This window comes from Sus scrofa, chromosome 13 (genome assembly GCF_000003025.6).
Source record: "Sus scrofa isolate TJ Tabasco breed Duroc chromosome 13, Sscrofa11.1, whole genome shotgun sequence".
In the NCBI taxonomy this organism is placed as follows: Eukaryota; Metazoa; Chordata; class Mammalia; order Artiodactyla; family Suidae; genus Sus; species Sus scrofa.
Window position 1 is genome coordinate 204,757,891 of NC_010455.5, and position 21,754 is coordinate 204,779,644.

Consider the following 21,754-nt stretch of genomic DNA (forward strand, 5'->3'; position numbering starts at 1 on the left):
ATATCCCTCTCTCCTTCCTGTTCCAATCTGCTGTCATTCAGTCCCCAGACGACCGTGTCACCTGGGTCAGGCGGAGGTAGGCCTTGTCCTCCTGGCCTTCTCTTTTAAGCTCCACTGGGGCCCCGGGCGGGGTTAGCCCGTGCCCCTCTGCAGCTCACAGCACACCCGTCCGCAGGCCCAGTGCTGGGCGAGGGCCCAGGTGGAGAGGGTCCGGGACCAGGGCCCTCCCCCAGCAGCCTGGGGACAGCAGAGGGCCCGGAAGTAACGTCCTTCTCCAAGAGCCGGGCCTGGTGCAGTGACCTGGAAGGAGCCCTGCCGAGAACAGCAGGGGCCCGGGAGCAGGGCTGTGTGTTTAAGAGGAAGGGTGACCTCCACGCAGGGAACTGCAGGTGGCAGGGGAACAAGTGCGGGTCCCACTTTAAGGAGGCTCCCTCCAGATTAAGGACGAAGCCTCCTCCTCAGTCTCCGATGGGATTACATCCCACAAACCCATCGTAAGGTGAAAACAGCAGCGGCGGGGAGGGTGGATTGGGAGTTGGGGTAGTAGATGCACGCGATTATACTTTGGAAGGGTAAGCCATGAGGTTTTATTGTGCAGCACAGGGACCTATAGCCAATTACTGGTAATAAACAAGATGGAAGATGATATGAGAAAAGGAATGTGTGTGTGTGTGTGTGTGTGTGTGTGTGTGTGTGTGTGCAGCTATCACTGGCTCACTTTGCTGTGCAGTAGAAATTGACATGACGTTGCAAATCAACTATAATAAAAATTCTTTAAAATAAGACAAAAATCATAAAAACAAACCGAAAATATCTTAGGTCAAAATGCTTTTGGAGGGAATTCCCGTCATGGCACAGCAGAAACGAATCCAACTAGGAACCATGAGGTTGCAGGTTCGATCCCTGGCCTCGCTCAGTGGGTTAAGGATCTGGCATTGCCGTGAGCTGTGGTGTAGGTCGCAGACACGGCTCGGATCTGGCATTGCTGTGGCTGTGGCTGTGGTGTAGGCCAGCAGCATAGCTCTGATTCCACCCCTGGCCTGGGAACCTCTGTATGCCGTGGGGGCCCTAAAAAAAAAAGAAAGAAAGAAAAAGAAATGCTTTGAATAAAAGGTGCTGAACGTTGTAGCTGAGCCTGGCCCACCTTCACCATGCTCACAACGAATGTGCCTACAGTGGAGCAGAATCATCTACCACAAAGTCTGTTTTCCAATAAAATGTTCACTATCTCCCGTCACTTACCGAATCCTGTACTGAAGGCGAAGAGCAGAACGGTGTGTGCGTCCAGATCGGGTATCGGTGGAGCAGTTTTTAGCATTGGAGCAGGTGTCACTAGCCTGGGAAGGATCGGGGGGGGGGTCACAGCTCACAGGTTTTGACTGAATCATCACAGAGTCGAACCATCGTACGTCGGGGGTCCTGTGTACACGTGCTCAGACGTCTGCAAGGCTGGGAAATGGACACGCTGCCTTGAAACAGTGTGTTAGTTACACGGCCAAATACTATGCTCAGTGTGTTTCCAGGTGAATTACCTCTAAATTCAAAGTGGTGAGTATTATTATCCAAGTTTTAAAACCAGGAGTTCTCTGGGGCAGCAGGCTAAGGATCTGGTGGTGTCACGGCTGTGGCTTGGGTCTGATCCCTGGCCGGGAACTTCCACATGCCTTAGGTGCAGCCCCCCCCCCAATTTTTTTTTTTCTTTTTAGGGTTGCCCCTGAGGCGTATGGAAATTTCCAGGCTAGGGGTCGAAATTGGAGCTGTAGCTGCCGGCCTACACCCCGGCCACAGCCACGCAGGATCTAGGCTGCGTCTGTGACCTACACCACGGCTCAGGGCAACGCTGGATCCCCAAACCACTGGGCAAGGCCGGGGATCCAAGCCGCATCCTCAGGGATACTGGTCAGATTCATTTCTGCTGCACCACAACGGGGGAACTTCAGAATTTTTTTTAAACTAAAATACACTATAGCGTTCAAAACTGGAAACGTTGAAAAGATACTGTATAGCACTTTTTCATGTTCATGAAATGTAGGAAACTGGAAAGTAAGAAAAAACACGGAGTATATATGAAGATATACATAGGATAACGTGGTTCAAATATGTTTAATCTATGTTTTCCAACTTTGCAGATGCCCTCATATGCATAGAAAAGCCTGGAAGGAAGTGTATTGAGAAGTAAAACAGGGAAATCTCCTTAGAGTGAAAATACGTAGTTTTTTTTTTTTTCTTTTTCTATACAGTCCATTTTTAATTCAGATGAGAAAAGATAAACCCCCAGGGTCCTTTGTTATTTAAAGGATTAGAATCAGGGGGAGGAGAAATTGGGAAAAGCGGACCGGAGCTGCAGTCCACAAGTTCAGAAACCTCTGATACATGGTCCGGTCCTTTGCCGGGGCGGGAACAGGGCTCAGTCTCTCTGAGTTTCCTGCCAAAGTAGGCGCAGCTCTCTGCCCGTCCAAGGGGCCCAATGTCCATTTGTTCCTTCACCAACCTTGATGGAGCAGCTGAAGGGCTGAGTAAGCGTGATGTTGGGGTACACGCCCCCCCCAAAAAAAATCAGCATCTTCCTGGACACCAGGGCTGGATGCATGCCTGCATCCCCGTGTCACCAAGAAGCTCAGCCCTTCTGCTCAGCACCCCCACACTCGGCCATCACAGCCCCCCTGCGTCCTGGTTCCTCCAGCGGCTCTGCTGGCTCTGCCTCCAGCCGGGTGAGCTCAGGCGGAGAAGCACCGCCAGCCGCACAGCAGCAGGTCCCCAGTCAAACTGGAGGCGTGAGGGCGCTGCCTGATTGTCTTCCCTGGAGGCTCAGGGTTTAAATTTGAACCCAGCACAGGATTCTGTGGGTGACAGACAGCCTCACCTGCACGGCAGGGAGACAGGAGGGGTAGCAATGGCAACGCGGTGGCCCCCAGCAAGGGGAGATGCCAGGGGTGCCCAGGCCAGCTCGGCTCCTCAGCACGTTCCCGGTCCTCCTCCGTGGCTGACCCTTGTGCTGGGCACGACAGCTCCAGAGCCTGCCGGCGCTGACCCAGCAGCTCGGGGAAGAAGGGGCAGGCAGCACTGGTCAGGGGTGTGTGTATGTGTGTGTGTTTCGGGTGTAAAATTGCAGAGGCTGGATAGATGCCCCATAGGCTTCTTTTTTGTCCGCCAGCACTCTTGGACCCAAGCAGTCTTTCTTCAAGTGGATACAAAATCCTGTGCGTTGCAGCCCGGGCTGTCTGTCCTCCTGATGATCCACCTCGGAAGTGATCCCGACTCTTTCGAGACTGTTGGGCCTGCTCAGCACCAGCATCTGCCTCGGCCTTTTCTGGGCCACGCAGTTGGCTTAAGGCTGCACCGCATCATACAAGTTCTGATTTATTTCTGACTCACTTTCTAGTTCTCTTTGTCCCCAACCCAACAAATGAGCAGGATTTATCAGATCCCTCCCTTTGGGGGGCCCTGGCATCCAGCTTTTGTCCCTTTTGCCTCTGAGAGTTGTCAGAAATGCCACTGATTTTCTTTTGCACTTTTTCTGGAATTAGCCAATGTTGCTAATTTAAAAGCGGCTGTAAGTGCTGGGCTTACTATGGTGAAGTTTAGTCTTCTCCCGCATCTCAGCCTGGAAATTCTTTGCTACCTTATTAGGTTTGTAATATATTTAAGCAGTTTTTTTTGTTTGTTTGTTTGTTTTTTGTGTTTTTTTTGGTCTTTGCTAGGGCCGCACCTGCTGCATATGGAGGTTCCCAGGTGTTCCTACACCACAGCCACAGCAACGCCAGATCCGAGCCGCATCTGCAACCTACACCACAGCTCAGGGCAGCGCTGGATCCTTAACCCACTGAGCAAGGCCAGGGATCGAACCCTTAACCTCATGGTTCCTGGTCGGATTCGTTAACCCCTGAGCCACGACGGGAACTCCAGCAGTTCTTTTTTTTTTTTTTTTAAGTCCCACTTTTTTTTGTTTTTCTCTCTGGAAGAATAGGTTCAGATTACCCAATTTTCTATTCATAAATGGAAGTTTCTTTTTCACATTCTTAGAGGATATTCCCTAAAGTTGACCCCAGAAAGCTACTCCCTCCAAAAAGACGTAACCTGGAAGGTCACAGGGGAGTTTAGGCCAACATGTCAAGAGCAGAATATTCCAGGTCCGGGAATTCCCAGGTGGTACAGTGGATTAAGGATGTGGCATTGTCACTGCAGCAGCTTGGATTGCTGATGTGGCGTGGGTTCAGTCCCTGGCCCTGGAACTTCCACATGCCCTTGGCTCAGTCAAAAAAAACAAAAACAACAACAAAAAAACAGGAATTCCCATCATAGTGCAGTAGAAATGAATCCAGCTAGGAACCATGAGGTTTCAGGTTCAATCCCTGGCCTCACACAGTGGGTTAAGGATCCCACTGAACTCAGATCTCGTGTTGCTGTGGCTGTGGTGTAGGTTGGCAGCTGTAGCTCCCGATTAGACCCCTAGCCTGGGAACTTGCATATGCTGAGGGTGTGGCCCTAAAAAGCAAAAAACAAAAAACAAACCAAACAAACAATATTCCAGGGCTATATTTACTGTTCCAAAGCATGGGTATAGGAGGAATGCTTCCAGATTCTTTTGGTGATGCTAACATTGTGTTGATTCTAAAACCTGGCAGAGGGTGCAATGCACAAACACAGACACACACGCACCCCCCCCCCCCCCCCCAGATCTTCAGTAATGCTTTACATCTCCAGCAGGGTCAGTCTTCTTCCCGGCCGTGGGGCACAGTCTCCTTGAAGCTGGCATTTCCTCCTACTCACCGTCCTTTTCCTTTTGCATATTTGCTGCTTGAAGACAAGATTGGGTTAAACTAACTTTGTATCTTCCTGTGTTTTCGCCTGCGGCTCCTGGGACTCGGCTGGTGTGAAGTCCTGAGACAGAACAGCCGCCGGTCAGAGTCAAGCCGTGGGCTCCCCTGGTCAGTAGTGCATGATGCTAACTGGTATATTCCTGCTCGTTACAGCCCCAGCCCCGAAAAGGCAAAAATGTGACCACTGGACCCCGTGCCCTCCAAACACCTATGCCTACCGGTTGCTCAGCGGGGGCGGCCGGGACAAGTTTGCCAAGATCTGCTTTGAGGACGAGATGTAAGTACGGGCTCGGAGGAGAGCCCAGCTCTCCTGCTTAGTTCTTTCCCGTTCCTGAGGCTGGCCAAGCAGCCAGTCAGCCCCGGGAGAGAAAGGCTTGTCCTGGGCCCCAGGCGAGGCCGGCGGCATCGAGGGGAACCAAGAGTGCCCACTGTGCCTGCTGGGAAGGGGCCCCCAGAGTGTCTCCTGCCATTTCATGTGTCCTGTGTTGAACTGTCTGTCTTTTCTTTTCTTTCTTTTTTTAAAAAATTTTATTGCTGGAGTTCCCGTCATGGCACAGTGGTTAATGAATCTGACTAGGAACCATGAGGTTGCAGGTTCGAACCCTGGCCTTGCTCAGTGGGTTAAGGATCAGGTGTTGCCGTGAGCTGTGGTGTAGGTAGCAGACACGGCTCGGATCCCGCGTTGCTGTGGCTGTGGCGTAGGCCGGCAGCTACAGCTCCGATTGGACCCCTAGCCTGGGAACCTCCATATGCCATGGGAGTGGCCCAAGAAAAGGCAAAAAGACAAAAAAAAAAAAAAAATTTTATTGCTGTACCCGTAGCACGTGGAAGTTGCCAGGCCAGGGACTGAATCCCAGATGCAGCTTCGACCTACACCACGACCGCAGCAACTCAGGATCCTTTAACCTGCTGTGCTGGCTGGGGACTGAACTGGCACCTCCGCAGCCACCAGGGACCAAGCTGCTGGCTGCTGCAGTTGGTTTCTTAACTCACTGTGCCACAGCGGGAACTCCTGAACTTTCATTTGAGAGCAGTCAGAACAAAACTCAGTATAGATTTTGGACTCTGGCCCCTTAGGCTTGTGGAAACAGCATATTCAGAGGCGCAGCTGTGCTTCCTTTGGGGTTTGATCCTCGCCCTCAGGGATTCAGGCAGGGCCGTCTCTCCGTGCAGCCTACACCCCGTGTTGGGTTCTGTGTGCCTGCCTCAGCCAGGACAGCCTAATAAACCCCGGCACACGGAACTGTCCTAGCCTAGGGTGTTCCGTGGCTAGAGCCGCCGTAACGAAGCACACAGGCAGGGCCGCTTAAACTACGGTCAAGGTCAAGGAGTGGGCAGGGCTGGGTGCTTCGCGGCTGCAAGGGAGCATCTGTCCCAGGGTCCCTCTTGGCTTGGGGATGCGTCTCTGCCTGTGTCTTCACAGCGCCTTCCCTCTGGACGTGTGTCTGTGTCCACATACCCCTCACTGTTTTTGGCTGTGCCTGCAGCATACAGAAGTTCTGGGGCCAGATCGAACCTGTGCTCCAGCAGGGACCACACTGGATCTTAACCCACCGAGCCACCAGGGAACTCCCCCCAATTTCCCCTTTTTAGAAGGACAGCAGTCGTATTGGCTTAGGGTCACCCTCCTTTTGGCTTCATCTCCTCTTTACCATCACAGTCTCAAGTTCTGGGGCTCAGGAGCGTCAGCCTTTGAATTCTGAGGGAGCACAGTGCAGCCCGCTGCCCGGAGCTGAGGGATGTTTGGGCCGTTAAGTGGTCCCCACTGGCAGTGAGGAAGAACGTGGCCCATTCCTAACCGTTCCCGCTTAGCCTAGCTTTTCCCCCAAACCCGGCACACCTCCCTTTTTCGTTGGTTGGTTGTCGCCCATGGCGCTTGGCACCTGCTGCATTTCCCTCCCTCCGTCTTTGCGTCCATCTGTCTGTGCAGCTTCCCTGTCCGTCCAAGGAGCAGAAGCACACTCAGAAAGTGTCACCTTCAGCTTCGGACACCCCACGTTGTCTCCACGTATCCCACATTCCATATCTGGGAAGTGGGGAGAAATAGCCACTCTGCTCCAGGGTCCCGCACTTACCTAAGGCCCTCCTCACTCTTCCGGGGAGTTTGCTGATAAACATCCGTTCACCGATGAACCCCCCGGGGGTGAGGAACCGTGACGGGGACCCGTGACTCCTGCCCAGGGAGCTGACCCAGCTCCAGGTTCTCCTTCTCAGCCCCGTGTTCACTCTGGGCAGCTGGTTCTGTGCGGTGGGGCTGCCCTGGGCAGTGCAGCATTAGCGGTACCCCCTGCCTCCCCTCATTAGTTGACATGGAACACCCACCCCCTCGCTGTGCCAAACACTCGCATCCCAGACATTGTCACAGGTCCCCAGGGTGGCAAAATCCTGCCCCTCCCCCCTTAAGAACCACTGGCCTAGCTGGAGAGAACAGGCAGGTTTTGCAAATGTCCGCGGTGAATGCTGTACGGTGATTGCGTGGCTGTGGAATTTCAGAGGTGTTGCACCGGTGAATGGGGTTGTGGGTGAGGTCCATGGAGCAGGAGCAGGAGGGAGGCAGAGGGACCTGGGAGGGGGTGGTGGAGACAGTGGGACGGCGTTGCACACCCAGAAGAGGGTTATCCAGACTCAGATTCCAGAGCCCAGGTTTCCACTGCTCCACGGGGCCCGAAGCCTCCTGCTGATGTGATGTAGGAGCTGCAGCATCCTGCCACCTGGTACAAAGCAACCTCTCGGACGCTCCTCTGATTCCCTCTGAGGTGGTGCTATTATTATTCCCTGGACCCAGACAAGGAATCAGTCACTTGTCCCTTGTCACACAGCTGTTAGTGGCAGAGCCAGGCCCCCACCCAGGTGTAGGTGGGGTGTGCTGGGTGGACCATTGTGAGTCCAGCAGCCCAAAGGAACAGCTCACCACGTTTATAACTATAGGAGGCAGAGGGAGCGGGCCTGCCCGACACTCTTCTAGGTGTTTTTCCGGATACGATGCAGGATAAAGCAGGGTAACACAAACACAAGCAAGTTGAAAGGAACAGAGGAATGAACGCAGCCAGGTGCCCGAGAAGAGATGCTGCCTGGCTTAGTCTTGCGTTTTCTCGTAACCAGCTGGTGGAAGAGAAGGCACAGGTTGTGGAGAGCTGTCATCTTATAAAGAAAGTAGACAGGTGTGAGTAGAAAGACAGGTGGGTCTTTGCCGTTTGTTTCCTTCCTGCCACCAGCATGTCCCTGGGGCCCGCACACACCGCCCCCACGGGACAGCCGCCTCCAGCTGTCGGCGGGCCACTGCTCCCATCGCTGCCAGCGGGCGATACCACTTGCTGGTTTTCCTGTTAGACATTTTCTGGTGCCTTGTCCCTTGGGAGGTCAGCTCTCTACCACTGTCACACAGTCCCTGCCCCCGCCCCCCTTCCCGTTGTCCTGATGAACTTTTTATTCTGTCGTGGTGCTTTGAGGAGAATCCAGCACTGATGTGATGAAGACTGCAAATAAAATTCAGAGAGCCGTACTTGGTAGGAACATGTCATTGAGAACCCAGCTTCTGGCAAACACGGAGATTTGCACATGGAAGCTTGGCCCAGAAGCGTGACTCTCCGGGGTCACAGCTCGGCTCATAAAAAGCTTGCATGAATACGTGCATTGTTTTCAAGGGTGACCTGTTACTAGGACTTTTGCGACTTTCCATTGCATGAGCTGACTCCTTCGTGACCACAAGGTCATGCCGACATGGCAAAAACTCAGGCTTTATTCAAGGTCAGAGTTTTAAGTTTTGGTTATGTGACTACGAGTATTTGGGATCTATTTCAAACTGTGGCCTCAGTTTGTTTTTGTTTTTGTTTTTCTTTCTACTTCTTTTTTTTTTTTTAATATGGCTGCACCTGTGGCATATGGAAGTTCCCAGGCCAGGGGTCAAATTGGAGCTGCAGCTGCCGGCCTATCCCACAGGCACAGCAACACGGGGTCTGAGCCGCATCTGTGATCTACGCCACAGCTTGTGGCAACTGCCAGATCCTTAACCTTAACCTCCTGAGTGAGGCCAGGGATCGAACCCACATGTTCATGGATACTGTGTCGGGTTCTGGACCCACTGAGCGACAGTGGGAGCTCCTCGTTTGGTTTGTGTCAAACATGACTAAGGGAAGGTCTTCACGACTAAAGCACTTTGTACGCAACACTTACACTTCGGTGTTGCTGGCTTGCTTGGTTTTCCATGAACCTACATCACTTTAATCCCTGAACTTTCCGCTAAAATAAATCTCTCAGGGAGCTCCCGTGATGGCTCAGCCATTAAGGAACGGACTAGGATCCATAAGGATGTGGGTTCGATCCCGGGCCTCGCTCAGTGGGTTAAGGATCCAGTGTTGCATGAGCTGTGCGTGTAGGTCAAAGATGCAGCTCAGATCCTGTGTGACTGTGGCTGTGGTGTAGACCGGCAGCTGTAGCTTCAACTTGACCCCTAGCCTGGGAACCTCCATATGCCATGGGGGCGGCCCTAAAAAGACACACAAAAAAAACAAAAATAAAATAAATCTCTCACATCAGATATTTACCAGCCTCGCCTTCTGAAGCTCCCGTCCTGCTCCAGTCAGCCAGGTTGCCCTGAAGCCACTGTGTCACCCTCTTCCCCACCGCCCCGGGTGACCTCTGCCCCCCCATCTCTGGAGTTAGAGCCCCTGTTTCCTGGATAGAGATCTTCCTCTTCCTGAGTTTTCACCCTGCTTTGCTGGAGCACATCCTGCATGACATCCTGAGAAAAGGGTACAGAGGGAGCTGAAATGGGGAACAGTTCCTCGTGTTTCAATGTATTCATTCCCCTTCACCATCCCCTGGTCATCTGGCTGAGGATAGATTTCTCAATTAGAAATGGTTGCCACTTTGAATTTTGGAATCCTTGCCTGAAATTAAATGACTCTCCCTGCAGCACCGTTTGGGCGTGGTGACCGTGAGAAGGCGCTTCTCAGATCTCTTGTTGCAGGAAGTGCATTGACCGGGCGTTTCTAGCCACTGCATTCTGAAATCCATAGCCTGTGTGCTGGAGGCTGGGCTTCCCCTGGCTGCTCCTAGCCAGTGCCTGAGAACTGTTAAAAAAAAAAATATTCATGACCCTTCCTGAAAATGGAAAGGCACCCTCTCCTCAAGGGGGTGCGTGGCAGTACGTGTAGGGACCCCTGCAATGGGGTCTTGCGATGGGGAGAGCTGTTGGCTGCACGTCCACATGCATCATGGGGGGAAATTTATAGTCAAGGAGCAGGGTGGAGATCAGTGGACAGAAAATCACCAAGAGGAAACATCAGGCTACAGGGATTCTGGCTAAACAGGATTATAGGATTGTTGCTGAAGGTGGGCCAGGGCGATCAGATACCCCCTGGGGAGGAGGTGGGGCTGGTGGAGCCTGAGGAAATCGATTGGATATGGACAGTAATTAGATATCAAAGGGGCGTTCTGGTTAAACTGATCAGCAGAATTCCTGCCAAAACTGATAATGCAGAGATGGACACAGGAGTCCAAGCATAAGGCCTCGTTTCCAGACAGCTTGCGGGGCCCACGCAGAGTTTGGTCAAGGAGGGAATCCATGTCAGAAGCTAGAGGCCCCAGGCAGCCTTGTTCTGGGACACTCAGGCCCGGCTGAGCCCAGCTTGGGTTCCCAGGTGCCCAGAGGCCCTGGCAAGGCCTCCTGAGGCTGCCCAGCCTCCCAGCACATGGCCACCCCACTTCTCCGCTCCTCCCCTTGGGGTCAGACTCGGGTGGTGGGCTGACTCCTCCCCCTGCTTCACCCAGCCCCCCTCATCTTCTCTCACAGGTGTTTAACCTTGTGCCTTTAACCCTGTTTTGGCATCTGCTTCTCAGAAGACTCGGATTAACACATTGAGAGTGACTCTTTCCAGTCTGTCCAACGTGGCATGTGACTGGTAATTTGATTTTTGCCATTCCAAGAGAGGAAAGTTAGTCTCAGATTAGCTTTTTACTCTTACTGTTCTTGCTGCCGGTGAATCTAGAATCTCTTCAAGCTAAGAGAAGCCAGACAGTCGGCCCTCGGTCCTCAGTCCTACATCCTTAGATTCAGCCAATCAGGGGGCATGTACTATGCTTCTGACCTGTGATTGGTTGAATCCACTGATGCAGATTTCACAGATACTGGATGGAGGGCTGACTGTGGGGCATGAGCACTAGGGGATTTGGGTATCTGAGGGGAGACTTGGAACCAATCTCCTGCAGATTCTGAAGGAGGACTATATTTTCTGTGAACTCTCTATATTTTATGCCCATTTTTATTTCTACTATTGGCCTTTTTTATTGATTTATAAGATTCTTTATATATTAACGTGGTTAGCACTTTGTATTGTAAAAATGTTCTCCAGATTTTGTCTTTTCATTTTTTAGATGGTATTTTTGTCTGTTTTATTAAAATTGATTTACAGTGTTGTTAACTTCTGCTGTGTGTGTGTGTATAAATATATACACACTTTCTTTTTTATAAGTTATCCTCCATCATGATCTATGCCAGCAGACTGAATAGAGGTCCCTGTGCTGTACAGCAGGACCTCATTGCTTTTCCATCCTAAATGTAATAGTTTTCATCTACTAAACCCAAATTCCCCGTCTGTCCGTCCCAATTTCTCCCCCTCCCCCTCGGCAACCACAAGTCTGTTCTCTGTGAGTCTGTTTCTGTTTTGTAGATGGTTCATTTGTGCCATATTTTAGATTCCACATATAAGTGATATCATATGGTGTTTTCCCTTCTCTTTCTGACTCAACCTCAGTGAGTATAATAATCTCTAGTTTCATCCTTGTTGCTATGAATGGCATTATTTTTCTTTTTTATGGCTGTGTAGTATTCCATTGTGCATATGTACCACAATTTCTTTATCCATTCCTCTAGTGATGGACATTTAGGTTGTTTCCATGTCTTGCTGTTATGAATAGTGCTGCAGTGAACATGTGGGTGCATGTTTCTTTTTGAATTACAGTTTTGTCTGGATATTTGCCCAGGAGTGGGATTTCTGGATCATGTGGTAGTTCTATATTAGTTTTCTGAGGAATTCCATACTGTTTTCCAGTGGTTGTTACCAGCTTCCGTTCCCACCAGCAGTGCAGGAGGGTTCCCTTTTCTCCACACCCTCTCCAGCATTTGTTATCAGTAGACTTAATGGTGGCCAGTGGGAGGTGGTACATCATCGTAGTTTTGATTTGCTTTTGTCTAAGAATGAGGGATGTTGAGCATTTTCTCATGTGCCTGCTGGCCACCTGTATCTTCTTTGGAGAAATGTCTGTTTAGGTCTCTGCCCATTTTTCAATCAGGTTGTTTGGGGTTTTTTTTGCTTTTGAGTTGTATGACTTGTTTGTATATTTTGGAGATTAAGCCCTTGTCAGATGAATCATTTGCAACTATCTTCTCTCATGCTGTAGGTTGTCTTTTTTTTTTTTTTTATGGTTTCCTTTGCAATGCAAAAGCTTGTAATTTTGATTAGGTCCCATTTGTTTATTTTTGTTTTTATTTCTATTGCCTTGGGAGAATAACCTAATAGAATGTTGGTACAATTTTTGTCAGAGGATGTTTTGCCTATGTTCTCTTCTAGAAACTTTTTTTTTGTCTTTTTTTTTTTTTTTTTTTGCCTTTTCTTGGGACGTTCCCGCGGCATATGGAGGTTCCCAGGCTAGGGGTCTAATCGGAGCTGTAGCCACCGGCCTACGCCAGAGCCACAGCAACATGGGATCCGAGCCGCGTCTGTGACCTACACCACAGCTCACGGCAACGCCGGATCGTTAACCCACTGAGCAAGGGCAGGGACCGAACCCGCAACCTCATGGTTCCTAGTCGGATTCGTTAACCACTGTGCCACCACGGGAACTCCTCTTCTAGGAATTTTATGGTGTCATGTCTTAGGTTTACACCTTCAAGCCATTTTGAGTTTGTGTGCATGGTGTGGGGGTGTGTTCTAATTTCATTGATTTGCATGCAGCTGTCCGGGTTCCCCAGCACCGCTTGCTGAAGAGACTCTCTTTTTAGATGCTCTTTTTAAATATGCTATGCTTTAGTTTATGTATGACCTTTGACAAAGCAATACACACGATACAGTGAAAGCAAACATTTTAAAATTTAAAGAGCACCCAGACCAGAAAACAACCCAAGTACAAACGTATCACAAAACATAAATATACCTCCCATGTGAGTAAGTGGCCGGCAGGCTGCCAGTGAAAAGAGGACAGTTCTTAGACTGGATCGCAGCACATAAAGCTCAAATCAAGCTGTATGTAAAAAACGCACACATACAGGCGTTCACGGTCACAGGGCAAACCGCGGAGAGACTGGCAGATTCCCAGTCACAGCTTAGCTGGGGCAGAGCGCTCAGCTGGGGTCAAGGTCAGGGAAGAACCCCAAAAGGGTCCTTGACTAAGTCCTGGAGACCGAGCTGGGGACAGCTTGAGAGGAGCTCCTGGAGGCCACTGCCTGGGGATCACCTCCGCTGTGCTGAGTTTTTCCTCCAGGAGCCTGCGAGGCTTTCAGAGTGAAAAATCAAAGACCCCCCACACACACCCATGTGCTTTGAGCAGCAGGCGTGGACACGCTGAAATATGCCCACGGCGTTCTGTTTTCTTTAGCAACGGTCTGCCTTCAAGGGAAACTCTTTTACCAGAGTCTGACCAACGGCGAGTTTGCAAAGACCCGCCAGCCTGGAGGAGGGAGATGCCCAGCTTCAGGCCCCTCTGGCCTTCCCGTCACACCTGAGGAGTGGAGGAAAAGCTGAGGCCACGTGTGAAGGCCACAGCCCAGGGGCACAGGCTCTCTGAAGGACGGAGGCCGCGTCACAGGACTGCAGAAGATGCCCTCCGCCTTGGCATCTTACCACCGCAGAGCAGGGCTCCTCTAAAATGACGGGGTCACAGCAGAGAGGAGCTGAACGTCTCAAACCCGGGGCAGAGGGGAGGCAGGTGAGCCTCTGACACCTGCAGCTCAGCAGGTGTAAACACAGCCTGGCCCCTGCCGGATGAATGTAGCCTTCACAGCGAAGTTCCTTTTCCTGAGTATTCCCTGGCTGGCTCTCAGCAAAGAATAACGAGGCAGGAGTTCCTGTTGTGACTCAGCAGTAAGGAACCTGACTAGTATCCATGAGGATGTGGGTTCGATTCCTGGCCTCACTCAATGGGTTAAGGATCTGGTGTTGCCGTGGTCTGTGGTGTAGGCCAGCAGCTGCAGCTCCAATTCAGCCCCTAGCCTGGGAACTTCCATATGCTGTGGGTGCGGCCCTAAAAAGACAATGATGATAATAGTAATAATAAACAATAACAAGGCCTACTGAAAGTAAAAACAAAGCCGAACAAAACACAGCTTGAAGCGACGGGGAAAGCATCAGAACCTTACTCAAAAATGGCAGAGATTTTGGAATTAGCATACCTGGAATTTCAAGCAACTGTGACCAGAGTTTCTGTTGTGGCTCAGTGGGTTAAGGAGCGGATGTTGTCTCTATGAGGATGCAGGTTCAATCCCTGGCCTCGCTCAATGGGTTAAGGATCCAGTGTTGCCGCAAGTGCAGTGTAGGTCGCAGATGCAGCTCCGATTCGACCCCTGGCCTGGGAATTTCCATATGTTGCCAGTGCGGCCGTAAAAAGAGAAAAACAAATAAAGCAAGTATGATTAATATGCTAAGAGCTGTAATAGAAAAAATGGACAAAATACAAGAGCAAATGATATAAGCAGAGAGATGAAAACCCTAAGAAAGAATCAAAAGGAAGTGAGAGAAACACCATGGCAGAAACCAAGAACCCTTCTGATGGGCTGGGCAGCAGACTAGACTCAACCAAGAAAAGAATCAGTGAGCCTGAGGATGTGTCAGTAAAACCTCCCAAACTGAAAAAGGAGGAAGAAAAAAATTTTTTTAAAACTGAAAAAAAAAACCAAAGAAACCACAGAATATCCAAGAACTGTAGGAAAACTACAAAAGATATAACATGTATGACAGAAATACCAGAAGAAGGAAGAGAAGAGAAATAGTTGAAGTAATATTGCCAAGAATTTTTCAAAATTATTGATAGACACCAAACCACACCTGCAGGGAGCTGAGACAACTAGATCCTTAACCCACTGCACCACCAGGGAACTCCTTGTTTTCTTATTGTTAATTCTGAGGTTTCTCTATAGATTTCTCTGTATTGATTTCTCTATGTCTCTTTACTTAAGTTTTTTTGGTTTTTGTTTTTGTTTTTTTTGTCTTTTCTAGGGCCACACACATGGCATATGGAGATTCCCAGGCTAGGGGTCTATTTGGAGCTATAGCTGCCGGCCTATGCCACAGCCACAGCCACAGCAAAGCAGAATCTGAGCCGTGTCTGCGGCCTATACCACAGCTCACAGCAACACTGGATCCTTAACCCACTGAGCGAGGCCAGGGATCGAACCCACAACCTCATGGTTCCTAGTTGGATTCGTTAACCACTGAGCCACAACAGGAACTCCTATGCTGGATTTTTTCTATTTCCATGGGAATTTTAGAATCAGCTTAGAAATGTTGACGCAAAAGTCTGCTGGCTTTTTTCTTTTTCTTTTTTTTTTTTTTTTGAGCCTTTTATTCTCAGCTTCCCTGCTTGGCTTCTCAACGCTGTTTTTTTTTTTTTTTTTTTTTTTTTATTTCCCCACTGTACAGCAAGGGGGTCAGGTTATCCTTAGATGTATACATTGCAGTTACAGTTTTTTCCCCCACCCTTTCTTCTGTTGCGACATGAGTATCTAGACATAGTTCTCAATGCTATTCAGCAGGATCTCCTTGTAAATCTATTCTAAGTTGTGTCTGATAAGCCCAAGCTCCTGATCCCCTCCCACTCCCTCCCCCTCCCATCAGGCAGCCACAAGTCTATTTTCCAAGTCCATGATTTTCTTTTCTGAGGAGATGTTCATTTGTGCTGGATATTAGATTCCAGTTATAAGTGATATCATATGGTATTTGTCTTTGTCTTTCTGGCTCATTTACCTCAGTATGAGATTCTCTAGTTCCATCCATGTTGCTGCAAATGGCATGATGTCATCCTTTTTTATGGCCGAGTAGTATTCCATTGTGTATATATACCACATCTTCCGAATCCAGTCATCTGTCGATGGACATTTGGGTTGTTTCCATGTCCTGGCTATTGTGAATAGTGCTGCAATGAACATTTGGGTGCATGTGTCTCTTTTAAGTAGAGTTTTGTCCGGATAGATGCCCAAGAGTGAGATTGCAGGGTCATATGGAAGTTCTATGTATAGATTTCTAAGGTATCTCCAAACTGTTCTCCATAGTGGCTGTACCAGTTTACATTCCCACCAGCAGTGCAGGAGGGTTCCCTTTTCTCCACAGCCCCTCCAGCACTTGTTATTTGTGGATTTATTAATGATGGCCATTCTGACTGGTGTGAGGTGGTATCTCATGGTAGTTTTGATTTGCATTTCTCTTATAATCAGCGATGTTGAGCATTTTTTCATGTGTTTGCTGGCCATCTGTATATCTTCTTTGGAGAAATGTCTATTCAGGTCTTTTGCCCATTTTTCCATTGATTGATTGGTTTTTTTGCTGTTGGGTTGTATAAGTTGCTTATATATTCTAGAGATTAAGCCCTTGTCAGTTGCATCATTTGAAACTATTTTCTCCCATTCTGTAAGTTGTCTTTTTGTTTTCTTTTTGGTTTCCTTTGCTGTGCAAAAGCTTTTCAGTTTGATGAGGTCCCATGGGTTTATTTTTGCTCTAATTTCTATCGCTTTGGGAGACTGCCCTGAGAAAATATTCATGATGTTGATGTCAGAGAGTGTTTTGCCTATGTTCTCTTCTAGGAGTTTGATGGTGTCCTGTCGTATATTTAAGTCTTTCAGCCATTTGGAGTTTATTTTGGTGCATGGTGTGAGGGTGTGTTCTAGTTTCATTGCTTTGCATGCAGCTGTCCAGGTTTCCCAGCAATGCTTGCTGAATAGACTTTCTTTTTCCCATTTTATGTTCTTGCCTCCCTTGTCAAAGATTAATTGACCATAGGTGTCAGGGTTTATTTCCGGATTCTCTATTCTTTTCCATTGGTCTGTCTGTCTGTTTTGATACCAGTACCACACTGTTTTGATGACTGTGGCTTTGTAGTATTTCTTGAAGTCTGGGAGAGTTATGCCTCCTGCTTGGTTTTTGTTTCTCAGGATTGCTTTGGTGATTCTGGGTCTTTTGTTGTTCCATATAAATGTTTGGATTGTTTGTTCTAGTTCTGTGAAAAATGTCCTGGGTAATTTGATAGGGATTGCATTGAATCTGTAGATTGCTTTGGGTAGGATGGCCATTTTCAAAATATTGATTTTTCCAATCCAGGAACATGGAATATCTTTCCATTTCTTTACATCTTCTTTGATTTCTTTGATTAAAGTTTTGTAGTTCTCGGCATATAGGTCCTTTACCTCTTTGGTCAGGTGTATTCCGAGGTATTTGATTTTGTGAGGTACAATTTTAAAAGGTATCGTATTTTTGTATTCCTTTTCTAATGTTTCATTGCTGGTATACAGAAATGCAACTGACTTCTGAATGTTAATCTTATATCCTGCCACTTTGCTGAATTTATTCATCAGTTCAAGGAGTTTTGGGGTTGAGTCCTTAGGGTTTTCTATGTATAGTATCATGTCATCTGCATACAGTGACAGTTTGATCTCTTCTCTTCCTATATGGATGCCTTTTATTTCTTTTGTTTGTCTAATTGCTGTGGCTAGGACTTCCAAAACTATGTTGAAGAGCAGTGGTGAGAGTGGGCATCCCTGTCTTGTTCCAGATTTGAGTGAGAAGGCTTTCACTTTTTCCCCATTGAGTATTATATTTGCTGAGGGTTTATCATAAATGGCTTTGATGATATTCAGGAATGTTCCCTCTATACCCACTTTGGCGAGGGTCTTGATCATGAATGGATGTTGAACTTTGTCAAATGCTTTTCCTGCGTCTATTGAGATGATCATATGATTTTTGACCTTTTTTTTGTTAATGTGGTGTATGATGCTGATTGATTTGCGTATGTTGAACCATCCTTGTGAACCTGGGATGAACCCAACCTGGTCATGGTGTATAATTTTTTTGATATGTGAGGTTTGGATTCGGTTGGCTAAGATTTTGTTGAGAATTTTTGCGTCTATTTCATCAGTGATATTGGGCGATAGCTGTCTTTTTTGGTGGTATCTCTGTCTGGTTTTGGAATGAGGGTGATGGTGGCCTCATAGAATGTCTTTGGGAGTATTCCTTCTTCTTCAACCTTTTGAGAGAGTTTAAGGAGGATGGGCACCAATTCCTCTTTATATGCTTGATAGAATTCACCTGTGAAGCCATCTGGTCCTGGACTTTTATTTGTAGGGAGTGATTTTATGACCTCTTCAATTTCATCTTTTTCTTTTTTAATAGGGATTTGCATCATTAGACCTCTAGATAATTTGGGGGAAATTGACATCTTTGCAATATTGAGTCTTTCGCTCAACTCCATTTGTTCAGTTGCCTCAGCAGTGTCTCATAGTATTCAGTGTATACACTTTACAGATCTTTTGCTGTATTTCTCTCTTAAGTATCTCATATTTTTATACGACCGAGTATATTTTTTAAAATTTCCATTTCCAGTTGTTTGTTGCTGGTAGGTAGAAATACGACTGGTTTTTCTATCAGTCCCTTATATCTGACAATCTTGTTAACTCACTTATTGGTTCTAGTAGCTTTGTGGTCATTACATTTTCTGCATAGGTAATCATGTCACCTACTTAAAAAAAAAAAGCAGTTATACTTCTTTTCTAGTCTGCATGCCCTTAACTTCGTTTTTCTTGCCCGCTTGCCCTGGAACTTCCATTGCCGTGTCGAATACGGATGATGCGATCAGGAATCCTTACCTTTTCCCAGGTCTGAGGGAAAACATTCAGTCATTCGCCATTAAGCATAATGTTCCCTAGGGGTTTTTCATAGGTGACCTTTCCTAGATGACTCAGGAAATTCCCTTCTATTCCAAGATTGCTGAGAGGTGTGTTTGTTTCTTTTAATCAGCAGTGTATAATTAATTTCCTCAAATGCTTATTCCGTGTTTTTTGAGATGATTATATGGGGTGTCTTTTTTTAGTCCTCTAATACGGTGAATTAAATTGATTTCTGAGTGTTAAACCAATCTTGCATTTTTGAGATAAATTTCCTTTAGTCATGATATGGTATTCGTTTTATATACTTTTTATATGATATGTCCATTTTTAACTAATTTTTGAAAATGATGTGAAATGTGGTTTGTAGTCATTTTATTTTATTTTTGTAGTCTTTTTAAACATATATATGGCTATCTAATTGCTCAGTACCAAATTGGATTCAGTTTGCTAAAATTTTGTTAAGAATGTTTGCATCTCTGTTCATGAGGGATATTGGTCTATAGTTTTCCATCCTTCCTTTTTTTTTTTTTTTGTTGGCGTTTTAGGGCTACACCTGTGGCATATGGAGGTTCCCAGGCTAGGGGTCCAGTCGGAGCTGCAGCTGCCGACCTACACCACAGCCACAGCAGTGCTGGGTCTGAGCCATGTCTGCAACCTACACCCCAGCTCACGCCAACGTCAGATCCTCAACCCACTGAGCGAGACCAGGGATCAAACCTGCAACCTCAAGGATGCTAGTCGGGTTTGTTAAGTGCTGAGCCATGAGGGGAACTCCATGGTCTGTAGTGTTCTTGTCACCTTTTTTCCTCTGGTTTTGGCATCAGAATAACACTGAGCTCATAAAATACATTAGTGAGTGTTCGCTGTTCTTTAGCATTCTGGGAGAGTCTTTGTAAATTGGGTATCATTTCTTCTGTAAATGTTCAGTGCCAAGCCACCTGGCCTGGAATTCTCTTGGTGAGAAGGCTCTAACTCCAATTTCAGTTCGTTTAATGAACACGGAGCTACTCAGGTCATCTGCTTCTGTTGGGGCGAGCAGAGAAAAACTCTGCTTATTTCCAGTAGTGCCTTTACACAGCACGCATGCTGCAAACACTGGAGTACTTTGGTTGGTACGTTCGCAAAGGTTTCTTCTGTATCAAGCCGTCCTCTGAGACACCAGCCAAGTGGCCTACACTTGAAGTAAATTCTGACGTGCGCTGCCTGGAGAGAGCATCAGATCCCACAGACGAAGGGCCCTGTGGCCCAGGACCGACCCCCGCTTCAGCTGCCAGTCACACACCTCGGTGGTCACTTGCTCTTCTGACCAACAGGCTATGAGTGAGGTTCCCTGGGACCCCCCCTCCTGGGGTTCGGTCACTTGCTCGAGCGGCTCACAGAACTCAGGGAGACGCTTCCTTACGTTGACTGGCTTAGTACAAAAGGGTGACGATGAACAGCCAGGTCACGGTACGTGCGGAGGCACAGAGCTCCTGTGCCCTCTCCAGATGCACCTGTCTCCTGTGTTCTCACCACCCTGGAACCTCTCTGAGTTCCGTGCTTTGGCGGATTTTATGGAGGTTTCATCACATAGGCGTGGTCAATCCTTTACCTCACTGCCAGGGTGGGGGTCAGGGCTGAGGGGAACGAGGCGGAAAGCCCCCAGCTTCTAAGCTCGACTTGGTGACCGGCCCCTTCCAGGACCCTACAAAGCGTTGTCTCATTGCAACAAGGCACTTCCATCACCCAGGAAATTCCAAGGGATTTAGAAGCTCTATGTTCAGGAACCAGGGTCAGGAACCAAGTATTCCTAGTGCCTCTTCTCACTCATGACATTGCAAGAACGGGGGGCAGAGACATAGACAGACAGACAGAGCGATAGATAAGTGGATATACACACATATATGTGTATTTCTTTTTTTCTTTTTTTTTTTTTTTTTTTTTTTTGTCTTTTTGCTATTTCTTTGGGCCGCTCCCGCAGCATATGGAGGTTCCCAGGCTAGGGGTCAAATTGGAGCTGTAGCCACTGGCCTACACCAGAGCCACAGCAACGCGGGATCCGAGTCGCATCTGCAACCTACACCACAGCTCACGGCAACGCCGGATCGTTAACCCACTGAGCAAGGGCAGGGACCGAACCCGCAACCTCACGGTTCCTAGTCGGATTTGTTAACCACTGCGCCACGATGGGAACTCCTTTATATGTGTATTTCTTATTTCACAAAGTGCTTTCTTGATTTATACCATCCTTTTTTTGTTTTTTGGGGGGGTCTTTTAGGGCTGCACCCGTGGCATATGGAGGTTCCCAGGCTAGGAGTCGAATCAGAGCTGTACCTGCCGGCCTACACCACGGCCAGAGCAATGCTGGATCCGAGCCGTGTCTGCAACCTACACCACAGCTCATGCAACGCCGGATCCTTAACTGAGCAAGGCCAGGGATCGAACCTGCATCCTCACAGATGGTGGTCAGATTCGTTTCCGCTGCGCCAGGACGGGAACTCCGGATTTATACCGTTTTTGTCTTTCTTTGTCTAGACCCGAGGTCAGTCATTTCTCTATGAAGACCGTTCCTTTAGTGGGTTACGATGTTGAGAAACTAAAATCTAGATGCCAGGTGTGCTCGTAACTGCTGGGCTATTAGTGCTTCTAAGCGTCTAAGCATGTCTAGCGGACAGAGGCAAGAAATAGGCATGTTTTCAATCATGCCTTTCCATTAGCATTTCCAGCTTAAAAGTTAACATCCTGGGGGTTTATTTCTCCCTAAGTTCTTTGTCTGCATTTTTAACTTTTTTCACATACACTGAAAATTTTGGTTTCTAGTACCATTATGTTTGTTTTCTAATTACAATGCCGGTGTAGCTATTAACACAGCTAGTACATGGAGCTTAAATTTTCTTTGCACTTCTTTTTGTCCTCAAAAATACACCATTAAAGGCCCAATCCAAGTACTGTTCCCAAAGCCATATGAAATGGTTATTCTTTTTCCTGTAGTTATATTCCATATTTGATGTATTTTTTTTCAGTTTAGTCTAAATTCTAGTCTTCATTTTAGTTTTCTTCGCGTTCTATTTAACTTTTGAATTTGTAA

The 21,754-nt window shown here is 47.8% G+C and overlaps 1 protein-coding gene across 2 annotated transcripts in view; it reads left to right on the plus strand.

Moving 5' to 3' along the window:
- Nucleotides 1-21,754, plus strand: part of FAM3B (family with sequence similarity 3 member B) — a 50,455-nt gene that overhangs the window by 11,553 nt on the left and 17,148 nt on the right. For both annotated transcript variants that reach the window (XM_021071007.1, XM_003132779.5), the window contains exon 3: nucleotides 4,974-5,097. In XM_021071007.1, the coding sequence (XP_020926666.1) occupies nucleotides 4,974-5,097 (124 nt within the window). The remainder of the gene's footprint in view (nucleotides 1-4,973; nucleotides 5,098-21,754) is intronic.